Source organism: Hemitrygon akajei, chromosome 21 (genome assembly GCF_048418815.1).
Source record: "Hemitrygon akajei chromosome 21, sHemAka1.3, whole genome shotgun sequence".
In the NCBI taxonomy this organism is placed as follows: Eukaryota; Metazoa; Chordata; class Chondrichthyes; order Myliobatiformes; family Dasyatidae; genus Hemitrygon; species Hemitrygon akajei.
The window spans coordinates 23,055,252-23,073,855 of record NC_133144.1 but is presented as its reverse complement, the minus strand read 5'-3'; the positions used below and the strand labels follow the sequence as shown (position 1 = coordinate 23,073,855).

At 42.4% G+C, this 18,604-nt stretch overlaps 1 protein-coding gene across 2 annotated transcripts in view; it reads right to left on the bottom strand.

Annotated features, from left to right (window-relative positions):
• Positions 1-293: 293 nt before the first annotated feature.
• The window catches only part of rbpms2a (RNA binding protein, mRNA processing factor 2a), a 120,704-nt gene continuing 102,393 nt past the window's right edge, over positions 294-18,604 (bottom strand). For both annotated transcript variants that reach the window (XM_073025005.1, XM_073025004.1), the window contains 2 exons: positions 9,897-9,966; positions 294-1,259 (listed from right to left, as the gene is read on the bottom strand). In XM_073025005.1, the coding sequence (XP_072881106.1) occupies positions 9,904-9,966 (63 nt within the window). In that variant the 3' untranslated portion in view covers positions 294-1,259; positions 9,897-9,903. The remainder of the gene's footprint in view (positions 1,260-9,896; positions 9,967-18,604) is intronic.

Below are 18,604 nucleotides of genomic sequence, written 5' to 3'. Positions count from 1 at the left end.
CCTACTCACACTTAGTGAAGACACGAGTGAATGACATGGTCATTTCTCCCATACAAAAACTTACAACAGCATAGCTACAACACACACAAAATGCTGGTGGAACACAGCAGGCCAGGCAGCATCTATAGGGAGAAGCGCTGTCGACGTTTCCGGCCGAGACCCTTCGTCAGGACTAACCGAAAGGAAAGATAGTAACAGCATAGCTAGTTAACTTCCTTATTTCAGTAGTTTGTATGTGCCGTATTTGATCTGCACTTTGAGAACAGCTTAGAATCATACACTACACCGGAAGCTTTTTATCATCATCTTTTATAATCGAGTTTCACATTCTAGAAGGATCAGCAAATTGCATCTCAAAATCTTGCAGTCCTTGTACAAGCTTTGCAATCACACTTCTAATACTTTAAGTACTTAACAGCAAAAGTAAGCAAAAAACACAATACAATTGCACTTTTAAACTACCATTGAGCTATATTCAGCATTTCCAAACTCAACTGAACTAACATTAAGTTATAATACAGATTACAATTTTAATTGCACAAAAAATCCTTGATGCATAAATATTCTTCATTACACCAGTACAAAAATACTTGTACTCAATATTGTTCAAAATACTTTTAACAGGAACAGCTGATATTTGGCAAGATTGGTTCTCCAGGAGGCACAGTAACTAGCCAGGGCAATGGAACAGAGGCTGCGAGAACTTCAATATACAGGTGGACATCCTAAAAATAAACCAAGCCTTCCAACAGCAGTGTCGAGGAGGCTCCTTCACTGAAGAATGTTACAAATTGGGAGAGTAATTGCGCTTTGCAGAACCATCTTCACACGTTGGATACACATGATCAATAGGAATGTGGACAGGTGGGGGAGAAAGGACAAGAATGGGGATGTGGGTGAAACTAGATGGAGACATTTACAAAACGAAAATTTTACAAGACGACCACCAGCATTCCACATTGGTCTTTTGTAATTCAGTTCCATCAATGTCAACCTTAAATTCTGAAGTTTCACAGCAGTGGTGCCATTTTGTAGTTGGTCCTTGCACCAGATGGATTGATCAGACTGACAGCTTACAGGTTCTCCCACCTGAAAGTTCACCAAAAGTTCTTTAATCCACAGGCCAGCGACTGCTCCAGTGCAGAGGAAAATGAAGCAGTTGTTCAACATCTCCTTCAACCAATGACCCTCAAAACAAAATCCAGTCTGTCCTTGACTATTGCTCCACGGAGAAATGCTAATCGTTGAATTGGAGTAGTCTGTGGAACAAGTTTAAAATAAATTTATTATCAACGAACGTCTAAGTCACCATAGACTACCCTGAGATTCATTTTCTTGTGAGCAGTATATGGTGACAGAGCAATAAAGCATACTAAACTATCAAACAATTTGACACAGTTGCATCTTGCAAAAGTCTAAAGTCAGTGATCAAATATCAAATAGTCGGCCCTCCTTATCCACGGATTCAACCAACTGCGGATCGGGAAAACCCGGAAGTTCTCTCCAGCACTCATTGCTTGAGCATGTACAGACCATTTTTTCTCATCATTATTCCCTAAACAGTGCAACAACTATTTACATAGCATTTACATTGTATTAGGTATTATAAGTAATCTAGATATGACTTAAAAGTACAGGCAGTCCCCGGGTTATAAATGAGTTCCGTTCCTTAGTCCGTCTTTAAGTCAGAACTGGTACATCCGGTATTATTTAGCATCAGTTAGTCAAACATTTTGCTTAGTATATAGTAAATATTTTACCTTTCTATGCATATAAAACACTTAAGAAACATATGTATTTCAATAATTTAACCACTGCATTGTTTAGTAATAATTGTAGCTTTCATCGGGGCAGGGCCTTTCACATTCTCCATTAAAATTGTTCCAATCATTGACTGACTGTAGCCTTACGCTTTTCCAGTGGCGTTTCACCTCTTTCCGATCGCTTTATTACTTCCACCTTATTTTCAATCGCGATTGTGATTATTTTCATGAACAGAAACACTGCAGATTCAGAGCTGCGTTGCCAGATCCTAACGTCCGCTGCACGGAGACAGGTTAAACAAAGTCCGGGGTTCCGGTGGGTCCTAAAGACCACCGCACTGATACATATTAAATAAGGGACTTGAGCATCCGCGAATTTTGGTATCCGTGGGGGGTCCTGGAACCAATCCCCTGCGGATAAGGAAGGCTGACTGTACATACAAGTCAGTTGAACTAAAGTGGAATACTGTGTCCATTTCTGAAAGTCACATTAGAATGGATGTGGAGGTCTTCAAGAGATTAAACAACAAGATGTGAAGGTTCAGGAATTGTAACCAGCATCATGTGCTATTAGTCTGGGGATAATAACTCTTCCTTTAAATTGTATCACCCCTAAGGAATGTTTCAATAAAAAGTCAAAACAGGGAGGGGTGCCTGCAAGTTCTAGGAGGCTGTTGGAAAGAGAGTTAAAAAAAAATGCCAGCTGGCTCCACACTATTTCGTGTATTCTAGCTAACAGTTCAACTTACTGACCATTTCCAGTGTCAGGGTCTCAATCCCCCAAGGTACAGAAGAAGCACCAGTTGGTGGAAATGTCTAAATTCAAGTCATAGAAGTTGGACTTGACCCCTCCCATCTGCAACAGCACTTGGGCCACTGATAAGGGGCAGAGAGCTGTGCAGTTCCACGAAGGGAGCATTGATAGAACAGCTGCCATACCATTGGATTCCTGAGTGAGTAATTGTCAAAAGAGAATGAAAAGGACAAGTTCGTTGAGTCAGCTACATGAAAATAAAACAGACAAGAAAATTGTATTTGATCAGTTATAAGAGGAAAGAATTAGATCAGACAACCTTCAAAATCCTTGGAGAATATACTGATGTAATTCAAGCAGATTTCACCCCACCCAGAAAGACAACAGTTGACCATTACTGGAATGGTATAACCATAAAGGCAAATCTTTTGAAAAGGCTATAAATATCAAAAACTGAAATGTTTGATGAGCAACTCCTTCAAAACTGATGAGCAATCCAGAGACCGAGCCCGAAGGTAGGGATGGGCAATGTCTGACAATAATTGATATTAGCAGGAACTACACTCAGTAGCCACCATAAGTTACATTTGGTCATTAATGTAAATATCTCAGCCAATCATGTGGCAGCAACTCAATGCACAAAAGCATGCAGAGGTTCTGTTCAGAGCAATCAGAATGGGGAAGAAATTTGAATAGGCAAAACACGAGGAAATCTGCAGATGCTGGAAATTCAAACAACACACACAAAATGCTGGTGGAACACAGCAGGCCAGGCAGCATCTATAGGGAGAAGCGCTGTCGACGTTTCGGGCCGAGACCCTTCGTCAGGACGCAACGAAGGGTCTCGGCCCGAAACGTCGACAGCGCTTCTCCCTATAGATGCTGCCTGGCCTGCTGTGTTCCACCAGCATTTTGTGTGTTGCAAGAAATTTGAATAAGTGACTTTGACTGTAGGTGCCAGACTGGGTGGTTTGAGCATCTCAAACAGCTGATTTCATGGATTTTCATGAGCAGGCGTCTCTAGAGTTTAAATAGAAATGGTGCAAAAAAAAAACACACACACAAACCACCAAAACACAAATAAAAACCCAGTGAGCAGCCATTCTGTGGGAGAAAATGCCTTTTTAAATTGGAGGGGTCAGAGGAAAATGACCAGACTGGTTCAAGCTGACAGGAATGTGGCAACAGTAACTCAAATAATCATGCATTACAACAGTGAAGAGCATCTCTGAACACACAACACATCAAACCTTGAAATGGATGGGCTACAGCAGCAGAAGACCACACTGTTTCCATTCCTATACCCAACAGTGGCTAATAAATGTAGTATACAAGGCTGCAATATTCCTGCAGCCTTTTATTGACTATTGTTTCTTGTATTTATTGTGATTGCCCACAAGAAAACGAATCTCAGGTTGCAAATGGTGACATGGGTACTTTGATAAATTTACACTGAACTCTCAGGACAACACTGCAGATAGACTACAAGGGCCTTGAAACTGGTGTTGCAGGAGGGTCATCTGATGGGATGTGCTTGGCTCTAGTAGATATGGAAATGTTCCATTCACAGCCAAGAGCTTGTCACTGAAAATTCTCCTGTTCAAAAAATGTGAATGTGGAATGTGTCAGCACAGTTACAGGTTAGCATGTATGCTGCTGTAGGCAAATCATGGCTAAAAGATTATAACTGGGACCCCAATGACCAAGGACACACATTGTATTGAAGAGGGGGTGGTATTGCTCTGTTGGTAAAAGAAAAATGAAATGAAATCAATAGTAAGAGGTGGCATAGGGTCAGAAGGTGTTGAATCATTATGGAGAGAGTTAAGGAACTGCAAGGGTAAACAGACCTTGATGGGAGTTATATACAGACCCCCAAACAGTAATAAGGATGTGGTCTACAAATTACAATGGGAGATAGAAAATGCATGCTAAAAGGGCAATGTTACAATAGTCGTGGGGGATTTCAATACGCAGGTAGATTTGGGGGGGGGGGGGGGGGAAATCAGGTTGGTGCTGGATTTTAAGAGGGGGAGTTTCCAGAATGCCTACAAGCAGGCTTTTTAAGAGCAGCTCATGGTTAAACCCACTAGGGGATCAGCTATTCTGGATTGGTTGTTGTGCAATGAGCCAGAATTGATTGGAGAGTGTAAGGTGAAAGAACCATTGGAGGAAGTGATCACAATATGATCAAATTCACTCTGAAATTTGAGAAAGTGAAGCTAAAGTCAGATGTATCATATTACAAACAAGAAAAAAAATCTGCAGATGCTGGAAATCTGAACACAAAATGCTGGAGGAGCTGTTGAATTCCTCCAACATTTTGTGTTCTATTAGTATTAGTGGAGTAAAGGGAGTTACAGGAGGTAGAGATGAGTTGGCCAGAATTGATGGGAAAAGAACACTGGCAGGGATGATGGCAGAGGAGCAATGGTTGGAATTTCTGGAAGCAATTTGGAAGGCACAGGATATATGTATCCCAAAGAGAAAAAAAACATTGAAGATGACACAACTGTGGTTAACAAGAGAAGTTACAGCCAATATAAAAGCCAAAGAGGGGGCATATAGAGCAAAATTTCTCTTCGCCTGTCCATCGATTTTCGATGATGACTGAGGCCTGGGCCTCAGTCAGTTGTATGGAAGACCCATGCTGCAAGTCTCCCCTTTCCACACCACTGAAGTTGTCCAAGGGAAGGGTATTAGGACCCATACAACTTGTGTCGTTGTGTCATACACTGGTGTCGTTGCAGAGCAATGTGCGGTTAAGTGCCTTGCTCAAGGACAACACACTGCCTCAGCTAAGGCTCAAACTAGCAACCTTCAAATCACTAGACCGACACCATATCCACTTGGCCACAGAGCAAAATTTAGTGGGAAGATAGAGAATTAGGAAGCTTTTAAATACCAACAGAAGGAAACTAAATACTGTCATTAAGTTAAAGATGGAACACAAATATAGAGTAGCCAATAATATTAAAGACGATACCAAAAGTTTCTTCAGATCCAAAAGTGTAAAAGAGGAGAGAGTGGATATTGGACCACTGGAAAAAATTCTGGAGGTAGTAATGGGGGACAACAAAATGGTGGATGAACTGATGTATTTGCATCGGTCTTCACCGTGGAAGACACTAGCAGTATACATATACAGGGCGTCAAGGGTCATTAAGTGAGAAGTTATCATAGCTAGAGAGAAGATTCTTGGGAAACTGAAGTCTGAAGGTCAATAACTCACTAGGACCAGATGGTGTACACCCCAGGGTTCTAAAAGAGGTGGCTGAAGAGATTGCGGAGGCATTAGTAATGACCTCAAGAATTACTAGTTTCTGGTATGGTTCTGGAATACTGGAAAACTGCAGATGTTACTCCACCCTTCAAGAGAGAGAGTGACAGACAGACAGACAGACAGAAGAAAGGAAATTATAGGCCTGTTAGTCTGACCTTAGTGGTTGGGAAGATGTTGGAGTTGATTGTTAAGGATGTGGCTTTGTGAAACTTTGAGGCACATGATAAAATAGGCCATGGTCAGTAAGATTTCAAGGGAAAATCTTGCTTGAGAAATATGTTGGAATTCTTTGAAGAAATAAAACCAGCAGGATAGACAAAGGAGAATCAGTTGATAAATACTTGGATTTTCATAAGACCTTTGCCAAGGTGCCACACGAGGTTGCATAACAAGCTACAAGCCCATGGTATTATAGGAAAGATTCTGGCATAGATAAAGCAATGGCTGATTGTCAGGAGGCAAAGAATGGGAATACAGGTACCCTTTTCTGGTTGGCTGCTGGTGACTAGTGGTGTTTCAGAGGTCTCCGAGACCGATTCCCTTTACATTCTATGTCAACAATTTGGATGGATGATGGAATTGGAAACTTTGTTGCAAAGTTTGCAGATGATACAAAGATAGGTGGAGGAGCAGGTAGTTTGAGGAAGTAGAGAGGCTACAGGAGGACTTGGATTAGGAGAATGGGACAAAGCAGCAGCAGATGAAACAGCGTTGGCATGTATTTTGGCAAAAGGGTTGACTATTTCCTAAATTGAGAGAAAATACAAAAAAAACTGAGGTGGAAGGAGATTAGGGAGACCTTGTGCAGGATTTCCTCAAAGTTAATTTGCAGATGAGTCTGTGGCGAGGAAGGCAAATGTAATTTTAGCATTCATTTCAAGACAAGAATATAAAAGTAAGGATGTAATGCTGAGATTTTATAAAGCACTGGCCAGGCCCAATTTGGAGTATTTTGAGCAGTTTTGGGCCCCTCATTTTAGAAAGGATGTGCTGAAACTAGAGGGGGTTCAAAGAAGATGAATGAAAATTGATCTCAGGGTTGAATGGCTTGACACAAGAGCTTTTGATGGCTTTTGGCCTCTATTCACTGGAATTCAGAAGAATTACCTAACTGAAATCTATCGAATGGCGAAAAGCCTTGATAGAATGGATAGGGAGAGGATGCTTCCTGTGGTGGGAGAGTCTATTCTGAGGCTGTATCCTCTGGTCTTAGAGGGGTGTCCTTTGGAACAGAGATGAAGAGGAATTTCTTTACCCAGAGCACTGAATCTGTGGATTTCATTGCCACAGGCAGCTGTGGGGGCCATGCCTTTATGTATATTTAAGGCAGAGGTTGATAGATTCTTGATTGGTCAGGACATGAAGGGATACTGGGGGAGAGGGGAATTAAATGGCAGGAGAATGGGGCAAAGGGGAAAATTGGATCAGCCATGATGAAATGGCAGAGACTTGAGCCAAATAGCCCAATTCCGCTCCTGTATTTTATGGTCTTATGGTGTCAGAGTCCAGTTTAAGATGGAAATGCACTGAAAGCAATTCAGGGGATCTTTACTGAAATGCGCAGTAAGGCAAGGATGGACAGGCAGGCCTGTATCTGGAGTTTCAAAAAGCAAGGGAGCTTTATTACATGCAGAGGGGATATTTCCTCTTGTACTAGGATCTAAAAAAAGTGGGTGGGGGTGGTTCACTGTTTTAAAACATGCGGTCACCTTGCTAAGAGGAATGCAAAATCCAGCAAAGATTACAAGTTTTTGTCATGAAGAAAGATAGGGCCTTTGGATAAAGATAAACAAATATTTATAAGAAAAGGGGTAGGATAGGAAGGTCACTATGGGTAAGAAGGCATGCAATCAGATCAGTTAAACTTATTAAATAGCAGAGCAGGCCAATTAGCCTAATGTGTATTTGTAAATTCAAAGCCATAATCACCAGTAACAAGCCTACGGCATGCATGCCCAAGATACCAGATGTAAAAAAAAATTGTTGGCATGTGGCATGCAGTATCAACCCCTTGATTCTTCAAATCCTGCCAGAATTAAGATTATTATACATAATAATTCATTGAAATAATAATACACAAGCAGGACTCACCCTTTCTCTGTAACAGTCCAGAATTATTGTTACTAATTCATTTAGCAATGAAAAATCTACTCTAAATTACCATGGCATGAGAGAGATTTGTTTTAGATTATCACTAACTTGGGCACACGCTCTGAAAGATTCACCGTCACTACCACAGATCATTGCTTTTGAGATCTGAAAGTTATTGGGTTAAAGGATTTCTTGTAATTCAGGAAAAAGGCTTGCATGAGGTCAATCTGCTGAGCCGAACCCATCAAGGACACATTTCTAGTTTTTCCAGCCAGTACTGAAACCATGTAGTGACTGGAACTGTAACATTGGACTAGTTCTCAAAACATTCTTCAAGGGAGATAAACTGAGTGATGATTACTTCTAAGCTACAAAAGGACACTTTTGTGTACAAAAGTGAAGAGGTACTTATATAGATTATTTTCTGGCCATCATGTGTGGAAAGGCAAGACCACAGACCTCTAGAAAGTGTGGACATGGACTCATTGGGCCGAAAAGTAGTTTATTTTCTGTACAACTCTCAAACTTTGCTCACATCATGCCAACTAGACCTTGGGCACAAGGCAGATCCACGGTGTGTACTACCATCCATTTATACCAGCTTGCATGGCAAAACACATGGGTGGCAATTGAATTTTCATTCAAGGAAACTTAACCCATTAATATAATGTAATATTAGTCTCTCGACAACAAGGGCATTTAGGACCAGTTGCTGATTAATATTGCAACAGGGTCCCAAGAAACTTCCAGGAAACAATTGATCTCTAACACCCTTCCAAATCTTATAAAGTAGTATTTGTTTTTGATAGCTTAGTATCCATTTTCAGTGTTCGCCCACGCAATAAGGGAAAGGCCAAGAGAGCAGGCCTGTAACACAAGATACAGCAAGTTACAAGGAAGAAACTTAATGGATCATTGGTAGAGTATTAAGCACAGTACATCTCCATTTCCTGTTCTCACATTCTAAGGATACAAGGTCTAAGAAAATACAAGAGATGTAGCAACAGAGCCACAGATTTATGAAATGCAACTAAATGGAGAAATTGGTACAAAATTCTTAAGTTTTGGGATAGCAGAGACCCGGGTTCAGTTCTGCCACTGTCCACAAGGAGTTTATGCTCCCCGTGACATGGATTTCCTCCAGGTACATCGGTTTTCTCCCACATTCCAGAGAGTATGGATTAGTAGGTTTTAGTTGGTCACATGGGTGTAACAGGGAAGTGTGGGCTCACTGGCCCAGAAGGGCCTGCTGTATTTCTAAACAACTTTTGTCGAGAGGGAACATTTAGGGCTCTGAAGGTTTTTTCCCACGAGCTGAAGGGCAACTGGAATCCGGGAGAGAACCAGAAGCGATACGATTACAGAAAGCAGATTCACTAACTCTGAATGAACCAAGAATTTTGGGTAAAGGTGTTTATGAGACAAAACCATTGTATGGTCACAGGATTGCTTAGCGCAGCAAATCACACGTTAGAAAAAAATGCTACAACCCACAAATTGGAAGCAAACGATTACTCAGGACAAGTAATTTTGAGCAGATTTAACACAGAGAAAGCTCTTCATTAGAGGGACTTCCTAGGGCTGTTAAAGCAAAATTAGCACCGTCTAATCTTGATTAATTTCAGCCCATTGTAGATCAAGAATATAGGCTTAAACTAAACTAACACAAGGTACCAAAGGAACTCAGCAGGTAAAGCAGTAGCTCTGGAGAGGAATAAGGAATGAGTATTTTTGGCCAAGTGGAAGGATCTCAGTCTAAAACATCTATTCCTTTCCATAGATGCTGCCTGACCCAAGATTCTCCAGCAATTTTTTGTGCGTTACTCTGGATTTCCAGTGTCTAGAACCTTGTGTTTACTTCCTTGACTGTTAGAGGTTGGAGTAAAAGTGGAACACACTGGCAGGTTGCGGGGGGGTGCAGAGAGGAAAAGGAAGAGGGAAAAGGCTGAGGGAGGTGAAAGTGAACAGCACAAGCATTTATGATAAATACTATCAGGATACTTACTAAATACTTAGCAAAACTGACGGGACTTCCATCCTTGCGGAGAAGCTTCAGACGGAGGATACCAGCGCATCTGAAACAAATAAATCACTTCATTATACTTTCAAAACCACCAACTCTGGGACATCTGCACAGAACAACAAGGTTTGACTTTGTTTGCAGACTTGCATCCTGGGCATTATGGGCTGCTTATGGCACTAATCTAGAACTCCACTGAACTGACAAGGAAATGTATTTAATGTTTTAATTACAGCAGCCAAAACTGTCAGCCACCAGAAAACCATACCCTTTCCATTGGCTAGTGAATTTACTACTGTATATCAACTCAAAAGTATCCTGGGCAAACTGAAATTACCCTAGATTTGAGAAGTGGTCCAAACCATAACTGGGACTGAAATGTTACTCATGGATAAAAAATGATTTTGAATAGAATTTAAGAATGAAATGGGGTTTCCAAAACAGTCGAGACAACAGTAGTATTCTTTAAAAGGCCCATGACTGCACTGCAGGTAATTTTCTGGAGAAGGCAAAAAGAAATTCCCGTCACTTCAAATGCCACCAACTAGCCTCTTCATTTAGCAGATCTCCGCTCACAATTTCCACCACTAGGCATGCCTCCTCCCCATCATAAAGGCTTGCTCCTTTGACAACTCCTGTCCCCATAAACCACTCTCCATTTATGTCACTTTCTCCATGCAACTCAGCGAAACATAAACTTAGTCATTTCGCCTCTTCTCTTCCTACCCACAGGGCTCAAACATTGCTTTGAGTGAAGCATCGATTCCCTCGCACATTTTCCCCAATTTTCTGTATTGCACTGTGTTCCCTCCACCAAATGCAAACCGGGTGATTACAGAGTGCCTACATTTTGCCTTCAGGAGTGACCAAACTTCCAGTTGCCTGCTACTAATTCAGAGATCCTTCATGACTGCCCTCACGTACTGTTAAAGGCCCAATGCAGACATCAATCATATCTTCCATCTGGCCACACCATCACCTTCCTGACTTGATACTGCATCTCCAGCTTCAGTTAGATGGCTCTTTTTGCAGGTATCAGAACTGACTTTTCTCCCTAGTATTCAGTCTAGATTTCACCAAGTATTCACCAAGACCAAGGAGATGGTGGTGGACTTTAGGAGATCTAGGCCTCATATGGAGCCAGTGATCATTAATGGAGAATGTGTGGAGCAGGTTAAGACCTACAAGTATCTGGGAGTACAGTTAGACGAGAAGCTAGACTGGACTGCCAACACAGATGCCTTGTGCAGGAAGGCACAGAGTCGACTGTACTTCCTTAGAAGGTTGGCGTCATTCAATGTCTGTAGTCAGATGCTGAAGATGTTCTATAGGTCAGTTGTGGAGAGCGCCCTCTTCTTTGTGGTGGCGTGTTGGGGAGGAAGCATTAAGAAGAGGGACGCCTCACGTCTTAATAAGCTGGTAAGGAAGGCGGGCTCTGTCGTGGGCAAAGTACTGGAGAGTTTAACATCGGTAGCTGAGCGAAGGGCGCTGAGTAGGCTACGGTCAATTATGGAAAACTCTGAACATCCTCTACATAGCACCATCCAGAGACAGAGAAGCAGTTTCAGCGACAGGTTACTATCGATGCAATGCTCCTCAGACAGGATGAAGAGGTCAATACTCCCCAATGCCATTAGGCTGTACAATTCAACCGCCAGGACTTAAGAACTTTTTAAAAGCTATTATTAATGCTTTTTGAGATAGTGATTTAGATGCATATCATATTTTTTTACTAAGTATTGTATGTAATTAGTTTTGCTACAACAAGTGTATGGGACATTGGAAAAAAAGTTGAATTTCCCCATGGGGATGAATAAAGTATCTATCTATCATTGTTCTTTACTTGTATTTTCTCATGTGTTGGGCATGTCCCATATTCTTACCATTAGCATCATATTATACCAAATTATCTGGTTGTTAGGAATCATTCTTTGATTACGACATTTATAAATAGTAATTATGGATTAACTGAAATGAGAACCCAGTCTTCAGGCAATTAAACTTGTACACAATTTAACTTCCACCGGTACAAACAAGGGAAAAAAATCTGCAGATACTGGAATCCAAGCAACACACAAAATGCTGGAGGAATTCAGCAGGCCAGGCAGCATCTATGGAAAAGAGTGAACAGTTGATGTTTCAGGCAGAGACCCTTCATCAAGACATCAGGACTAGTGTTACCACATTCTGATTCGGTCCCACTGAAAATGCACAGGGAAGACAATGGATAACTGCTCCTATTAGCACATTGTTAAAAGTATCCCTGCAACTTAAGGCCCAGTTCAGGACAGATCTGCTGTGTCACTTAATCTTTGTTAGTTCTATATTTATGGAGCCATCCTTCAACATTGTAACAAAAGGGATCTATTTTGGGTGTCTGGCACTTGTATGCCAAGGCTTTTGGAACAGACACCAGCATTGAATATTCAAAGTGGTTCTGCTAGCTGGTGTGTGCTACCATTGTAAACATGCAATTCTAAATTTACATGACAACATTCAAAAAGTACAATTACAGCAAATGAACTGCAGATAATGATTTCTCCATGTTGAAGTAGTATTGAACACAGTTCAGAAGTTTGAGATTTTCTTAGATGCTCCTGGGGGTTTACCGAGGCTACATCCACACTGGACTGGATAATCTTGTAAATACCGGTTTCGCGTAAAAACGATAGGCGTCCACACTATGTGTTTTAAAAAAATATCTCTGTCCACAATGAAATGGAGATTTCGGTGAATCTCCTCCTACTGCACATGCGCAGGACACATCTACCGAAAACAAGCGACATGTTTGGTGTCGAATCTCGCTGTGAAAGATGGTGCGCATTTGTTCAGTTACAGACTAGAAAAACTTAAAATGACGGGCAGCTGTTGGCTCCCACGCAGGAGGACTTAAAACTAAACAAAAACATACTGGAGCGTATGGAGACAAACCGACAGGGAGTTCACGTACAGGATGACCTGGCTGATGACGAACATTGAAAAACTGACTAGCTCTGTTGCATTAATAAAGACCCTTATTGAATGTGTAAAACATGTCTGCATCAGTATTACCTTGTATTTCCATACAATGTTACATTAGGCTGTTACACATCTATTGTCAGAGAAGTACTTGCATAAATAGGTAAACCACCTTCATACGAGGACAGAAAACAGGGCAAAGTGAGTATACTTATTTATTCAGTAAGTTATGGGTCAAAGTATTTGGTGAGTACATTTCTAACTCTTCTGGCTTCAGTCTAGTTGCCTTCTGTTCTGAAATTGTTAGGGTGCGTTCAAGATAACAATGAAGTGGCGCACTGCCGTCAGCTTCTGTTTCAGCACGTCATGACAGCGTTTCCAGAACTCTCCGGTTACCCCGTCCACACTGCTCTGGCCAAGCTGCGTTTTCAAAATCACACTCTGGAGAGCATTTCTGAAAATCTCCGGTCTCGGGGAACAAAAACGCCGTTTTAGTGTGGACAGAGGGTAAAAACAAAGAGAAAAAGGTTTGGTTACAGATTTATCCGGTGTAGCCCGAGTTATATTTCCCAGTTACAGCTTCCATGTGGCTCAGCTTTAGTCAATCACACTGCTCCATAAATGTACATTTACTCACCTGGTCTTGCACTCCACCCTCACTGAATAAATCCTCTGCTCCCAAAACCTTCCCTCCATTATGAGGGAGTGCCCCGGATGCACAAGATTGTCTCTCTGATGCTGCCTGAACTAGTGAGGTACTTAGAACAGAGCAGCCCTGATCTGCTATGGTCATCGTATCCAGGTTTAAAAACAATCAAACCTCATTGAAAGGACACACACAAAATGCTGGAGAAACTCATCAGGCCAGGCAGCATCCTATGGAATGTATAGTCAACGTTTCTGGCCAATATTTCATTAGGACCAGTGAAGGGGCTTGGCCCGAAACATCGACTGTTTATTATTTTCCATAGATGCTGCCTGGCCTGCTGAGTTCCTCCAGCATTTTGTGTGTATTGCTTGGATTCCAGCATCTGCAGATTTTCTCTTGTTTGTCATTGAAAGGATAAACTGGTTTGGAGAACAGCAGCTAAAACTAATCTGCTAATGAGTAATTGCAACAAATCATATTTATTGCCTGTTTTGTCACCATTCCCACTGTGGATTTTAAAGTGAAAACAAGTTTGTAGTCCTGCAGCCTGGCTTGTGTGACCATCAGATCCAATGTTGACCCTCAGCTGCCTCAGTTCAGGGGTAAACTGACATTGCGAGTTGCATCCACATCTCATGAATGAATAGAAGCTCAAAAGGTTGTGGCATTCCAAATTTAAATTGTCCATCTAAGTGTTACATTTTATTGTTTAATCTCCAAAACAAATTTATGTTTGAAAACTAAAACATGAAAGCCAAATACAAGGTACACAGTCAAATTTCTAAAGTTTGAAAAATAAAACTTTCATATTGGAATTGCACTTGTAAATTAAATTAAAGGTTCAAATGTGAAGGCTTTGTCAAAGATGCTTCTCTTGAAGTGAAGAAAACCTATAAAAGCGGGTTGAGTATCATGTTCTGGATGAGGATGTAGTCAGTCAGTTATCCAAATACCTCAGGGAAAAATGGCATTGGGAGTATAAGCATCAGTAACAAGGTTACAAAATTCCACTTTGAGATGTGTATTCTCTAGGAATGCCTGCCTCTGCAACATGTCACCACCAATCTCAAATCCACATTTAGTCAACTTTTTAAAAATATGGGTAACTGCATGGATTTGTAGAGTTCAAAGGTAGGAAAAGCTTATTTTCTCAATGTGATATGACCAGATATGAAATAGTAAAACCTTCCCCCAATCCTGCCCCCAAACCAGCAGGAAACTAGTTTATTAAAGGAGGGAAAATTCTTTCATTTCTGTTTTGGATTGAAATTAACAGCTGGGCAAGTGAGACTCTAATCTTGCTTTCAATCACCATTAATGGAGGTCAGGTGCAAATGATCAAATTCCAAGCACAAGAGCCCTGAAGGTTGTGGGAAAGGAAGTCAACATATTCAGACTAATCTACTTTCTGTGACTACAATTCCAAATCCAAACCACTGAACAGCCAAAACCGATTTTATTAAAAAAATGAACATTTCACAAGTCTTGTTTCACACTTGTAGCTGGCAAATGAAGTGCTGATCCACAAAGGGGAGACGAAAAGTCTCACTTTTGATTTCAAAAGTATGAGTCAGTTTGAGTTCAAGCAAGACTGGACCTGGCTAGACTGATGTGAAAGGATTCACAGCAGAGGCTTCAGTGCAAACTTCATAATCAAATCTGGCCCATAAGCCTTTATAAACAAAGTTCTCACATTGTGTCTTTAGTAAAGACCAATGCAATCTCCACATTGCAAGCATTCCAAAGGCCAACACATCCTGGGCAATAAAATGCGAGTGAATGGGTCAAATGAGTTTACAGAAGGTACACAAGACACTGCATAGAGGGAGCATGAGGTTCAGAGACCAGTCAGGAAAGTTACTCCTTGGTTAATTACTCCACACAATGACAGATGGTTAGACAAAACTTCATGAGAACATTACAATATTAGCCAATGTAAAAATGAGTCAGTAGACATGGTATGCCAAAATCTTTGAACCAGTTTATCCAAACCAACTCCCCCCAAAAAAATCTGCATAAATTGTGGTTAAAGGCCCGGGTTTACCACTCATACACAAATGGTTTAAGCAAGTATTATCAGCTGCTGCCTTAGCCCACACATTCCCTTCCTGATATTACTTTAAAAATTCTAGGACGTGGGTCTGGTGTAGGAATAGTGATGACTGCCTCAGGATGGTGTTTCCACAGAAGCTACAGTTTCCTCCTGCATCCTACAAGGGACTGTGCAGGTGATGTCCCTGTACACAAACTCCCTCACCCTGCTTGGTGGCAGAGGTTGTAGGATTGGGAGGTGCTGCAGGAGAATATTTGTAGATGACACGCCAATACAACAGATGAAGGAATATCCAGACTGAAGAGTGATAATTCTGATCAAGCTTCCGAGCACTTGGGAGGTATTTTAGCATCGCTTCACATTTTGACCTCCAAATGGCGTAGAGAGAGGTCTGACAGCACAGAGAAAAAGGCTCTCAGTACAATCAGGCCATCTTAAGCACCGCACCCACTTACATTAATCTCGTTTTATTGACCCCTTGATTCCACCACTCGGCCATACACCAAGGAGATTAACCTGCTATCCTCGATGGCTTTGGTCCAGTAACGCTTGAAGCCCTTCTTGGTGGATTTCAGCTCGTACTCCTCGGGCACGTGGCGGTCGGCCACGGCTTCTGGAACCTCCAGCTGGTAGCGGTTCCTGCCCGTGCCCCAGTACACCACGGCGCGGCACCCCAGCCTCTTGCGCTGCTTTTCCAGGTACTCCCGGAGGCTAGCGTCAGTCTCCTTGATATCAGCCAGTGCCTGATCGTAGTCCGGATCAAAGCCAGACTTGGGCATAATCACTCCAGTGTTTTTCGCCTTCTGGTGATCAAAGGCCGTGTCCCACCTCTTCAGCTCAGCCGACAAGTCCGGGAAGAGGCCTTCGGAGCCACTACCCTTCAGGCTCAGCACCTGCCTCAATAGCTTGGATTTGAAGCCGTCCACGGACGATTCCATGACCTGCAGCACCTCCTGGAAGATTTTGAAACCCTCCAAGGCAGAGAGGAAGTCAGTAATCTTCTTCTTGCTGTACGTAGTCTCCTCATACAACACCGCCCACTGTCGGGATGGTCCTTGCTCTTCAGAGGCGAGCCGATGCTGTGAATCCGGCTCAGGAGCCGTTCCAGGTCGGGCACCTTTCTCAGCAGCTCCAGCACCTCAGTCACCTTGTCTGGCACTGCCCTCAGGTCCTCGATGGCGTTCAGGCGGTCATCAATGGCCGGGGGGTGGCAGAGGGGGGCACAGAGCCACTGCTTCAGGAGGCGCTTGCCAAAGTAGGTGCAGCTTTCAGCAGGTACGTAGCACCCCAGTTGAGCCATGATCACCAATAAGCCAACCTGTCTCATGAGTGTGTATCAGCAAGCCTTCAGAATGCAGGAGGAAATCGGAGCAGCTCGGGAAACCCCACAGGGAGGAACAGGCAAATTCTAGAGACAGCATTTGAGGTGAGGTTTGAGCAGAGACCTCTGGAGCTTTACTTGCTATGCCACTGTGTGAAATGTGTCGGGGTGTGGGAAGAGGGGGAAGGGGAAGGATGGAATGGGAGGGGGCCATCATGATTTGCTCCTCAAGATATACCCTTACATCATACCCACAATGTATGTTTGGCTCTGAGTTCTGTTCATTGGCAAGCCAAAGTCTGTGACATAGCAAGCGCTAATAATTCCAATAAATATCAATGATTGTTAAAAGTCAGACCAAGATGTGGCACAGTTGGGTGACGATGGTGCAGCAGTTAGTGCACTTGCCTCATTTGCAGGTTCAATCCTTGCCTCTGCAGTTCTGTATGGATAGTATAGTCTCTACAAGACGGATTTCCTCCCACGTTCCAGAGATGTGGATTAGCTACGGTAAATTATCTTTAAGTACAGGTTAGTGGCAAAATAAGGAAGTTGATGAGCATGTGAAAGAACTATCACTGGAATACATGAAGGGAAATGGATTTACTCCAAGCAACCATTATAGATTCCAAGCAGCAAAATAGCCTCATTAAATATGAAACGATACATATAAATGCAAGGTTAATGGAATGCTGATCATGGAGTGAATACTATGATTAGGTCACACCTGCGGTATTGGGCTCCGAGGTCTACATATCCATCTTGTAATCTCTTGACGTTTCAAAGACCAGTTGCAGCGAGTGATAACACAATTTAATTCCCTAGAATTCACAGGGTGTAGGGGGAGAAGATTGATCATAGCCCAGTACCCAACTTATTCCCAAGTACCAATCTGTTGCTGTGTGCTTGGTCCAGGACTCCTAACAGTGACAAGCAGGTGCCTCCGTAGTTAAGATACTTGCTGGAGCTGTTCACTATTGTGTCAGGAACCAGGCAAGAACATCTCAAAGCAAAAAAAAATTGCAAATAGCTTATTGTGATCTACAAGGGCCAGTTTAATCAATTAGCACTGAGATTATGGGGCTAGGGTTTGCACCTCTTGCAGGCTATTGCCCGGGACTGGATCAATTCCACAGATAGACAGGCCACCAGATGTCTCCCTTAGCAGATTCTGGTGGATGCGTTTTGAACCGCCATCTTCCCGCAAATCAGAGACTGATAGCTGTTGAGGGAATAACCGTAGGGATGCCTAGAACACTGCGCAGAGGGGAAGATAGCAGCTTTCATCACTCTCATCATGGGGTGATGAAGGAGACCACAGGATCCAGGTAGGCTGCCAACATGTGGAGCGGCAATGCCAGTCTCTATGTAAAGGTCCACACTCATCAAGCCAATCAGGATGCAGCTTTCAGCACTGATTAGCTCAATTCTCAGCTAGCCTCTCAGCTGCAGGCAAATACCAGATGGCAAGAATTTACACTAGATTTCTGGCAAAGGGGTTCTATCAGTAATAGATCCCCACGTTGCAATGAATCATTTTGGCACAGTTGACAAGCTCTCAATCGTAGGAACGAACTGAGAGCTAAAGGCAGCACTCAAATGGAATTGAGGATGGATACAAAACCTTTGACCTGATGTCAATACAGATAAGAGGCACAGATGGGGAAATAATTTTTTTTCCACAAAAATTTGAGTTTTGTCAGAAAGGAGGG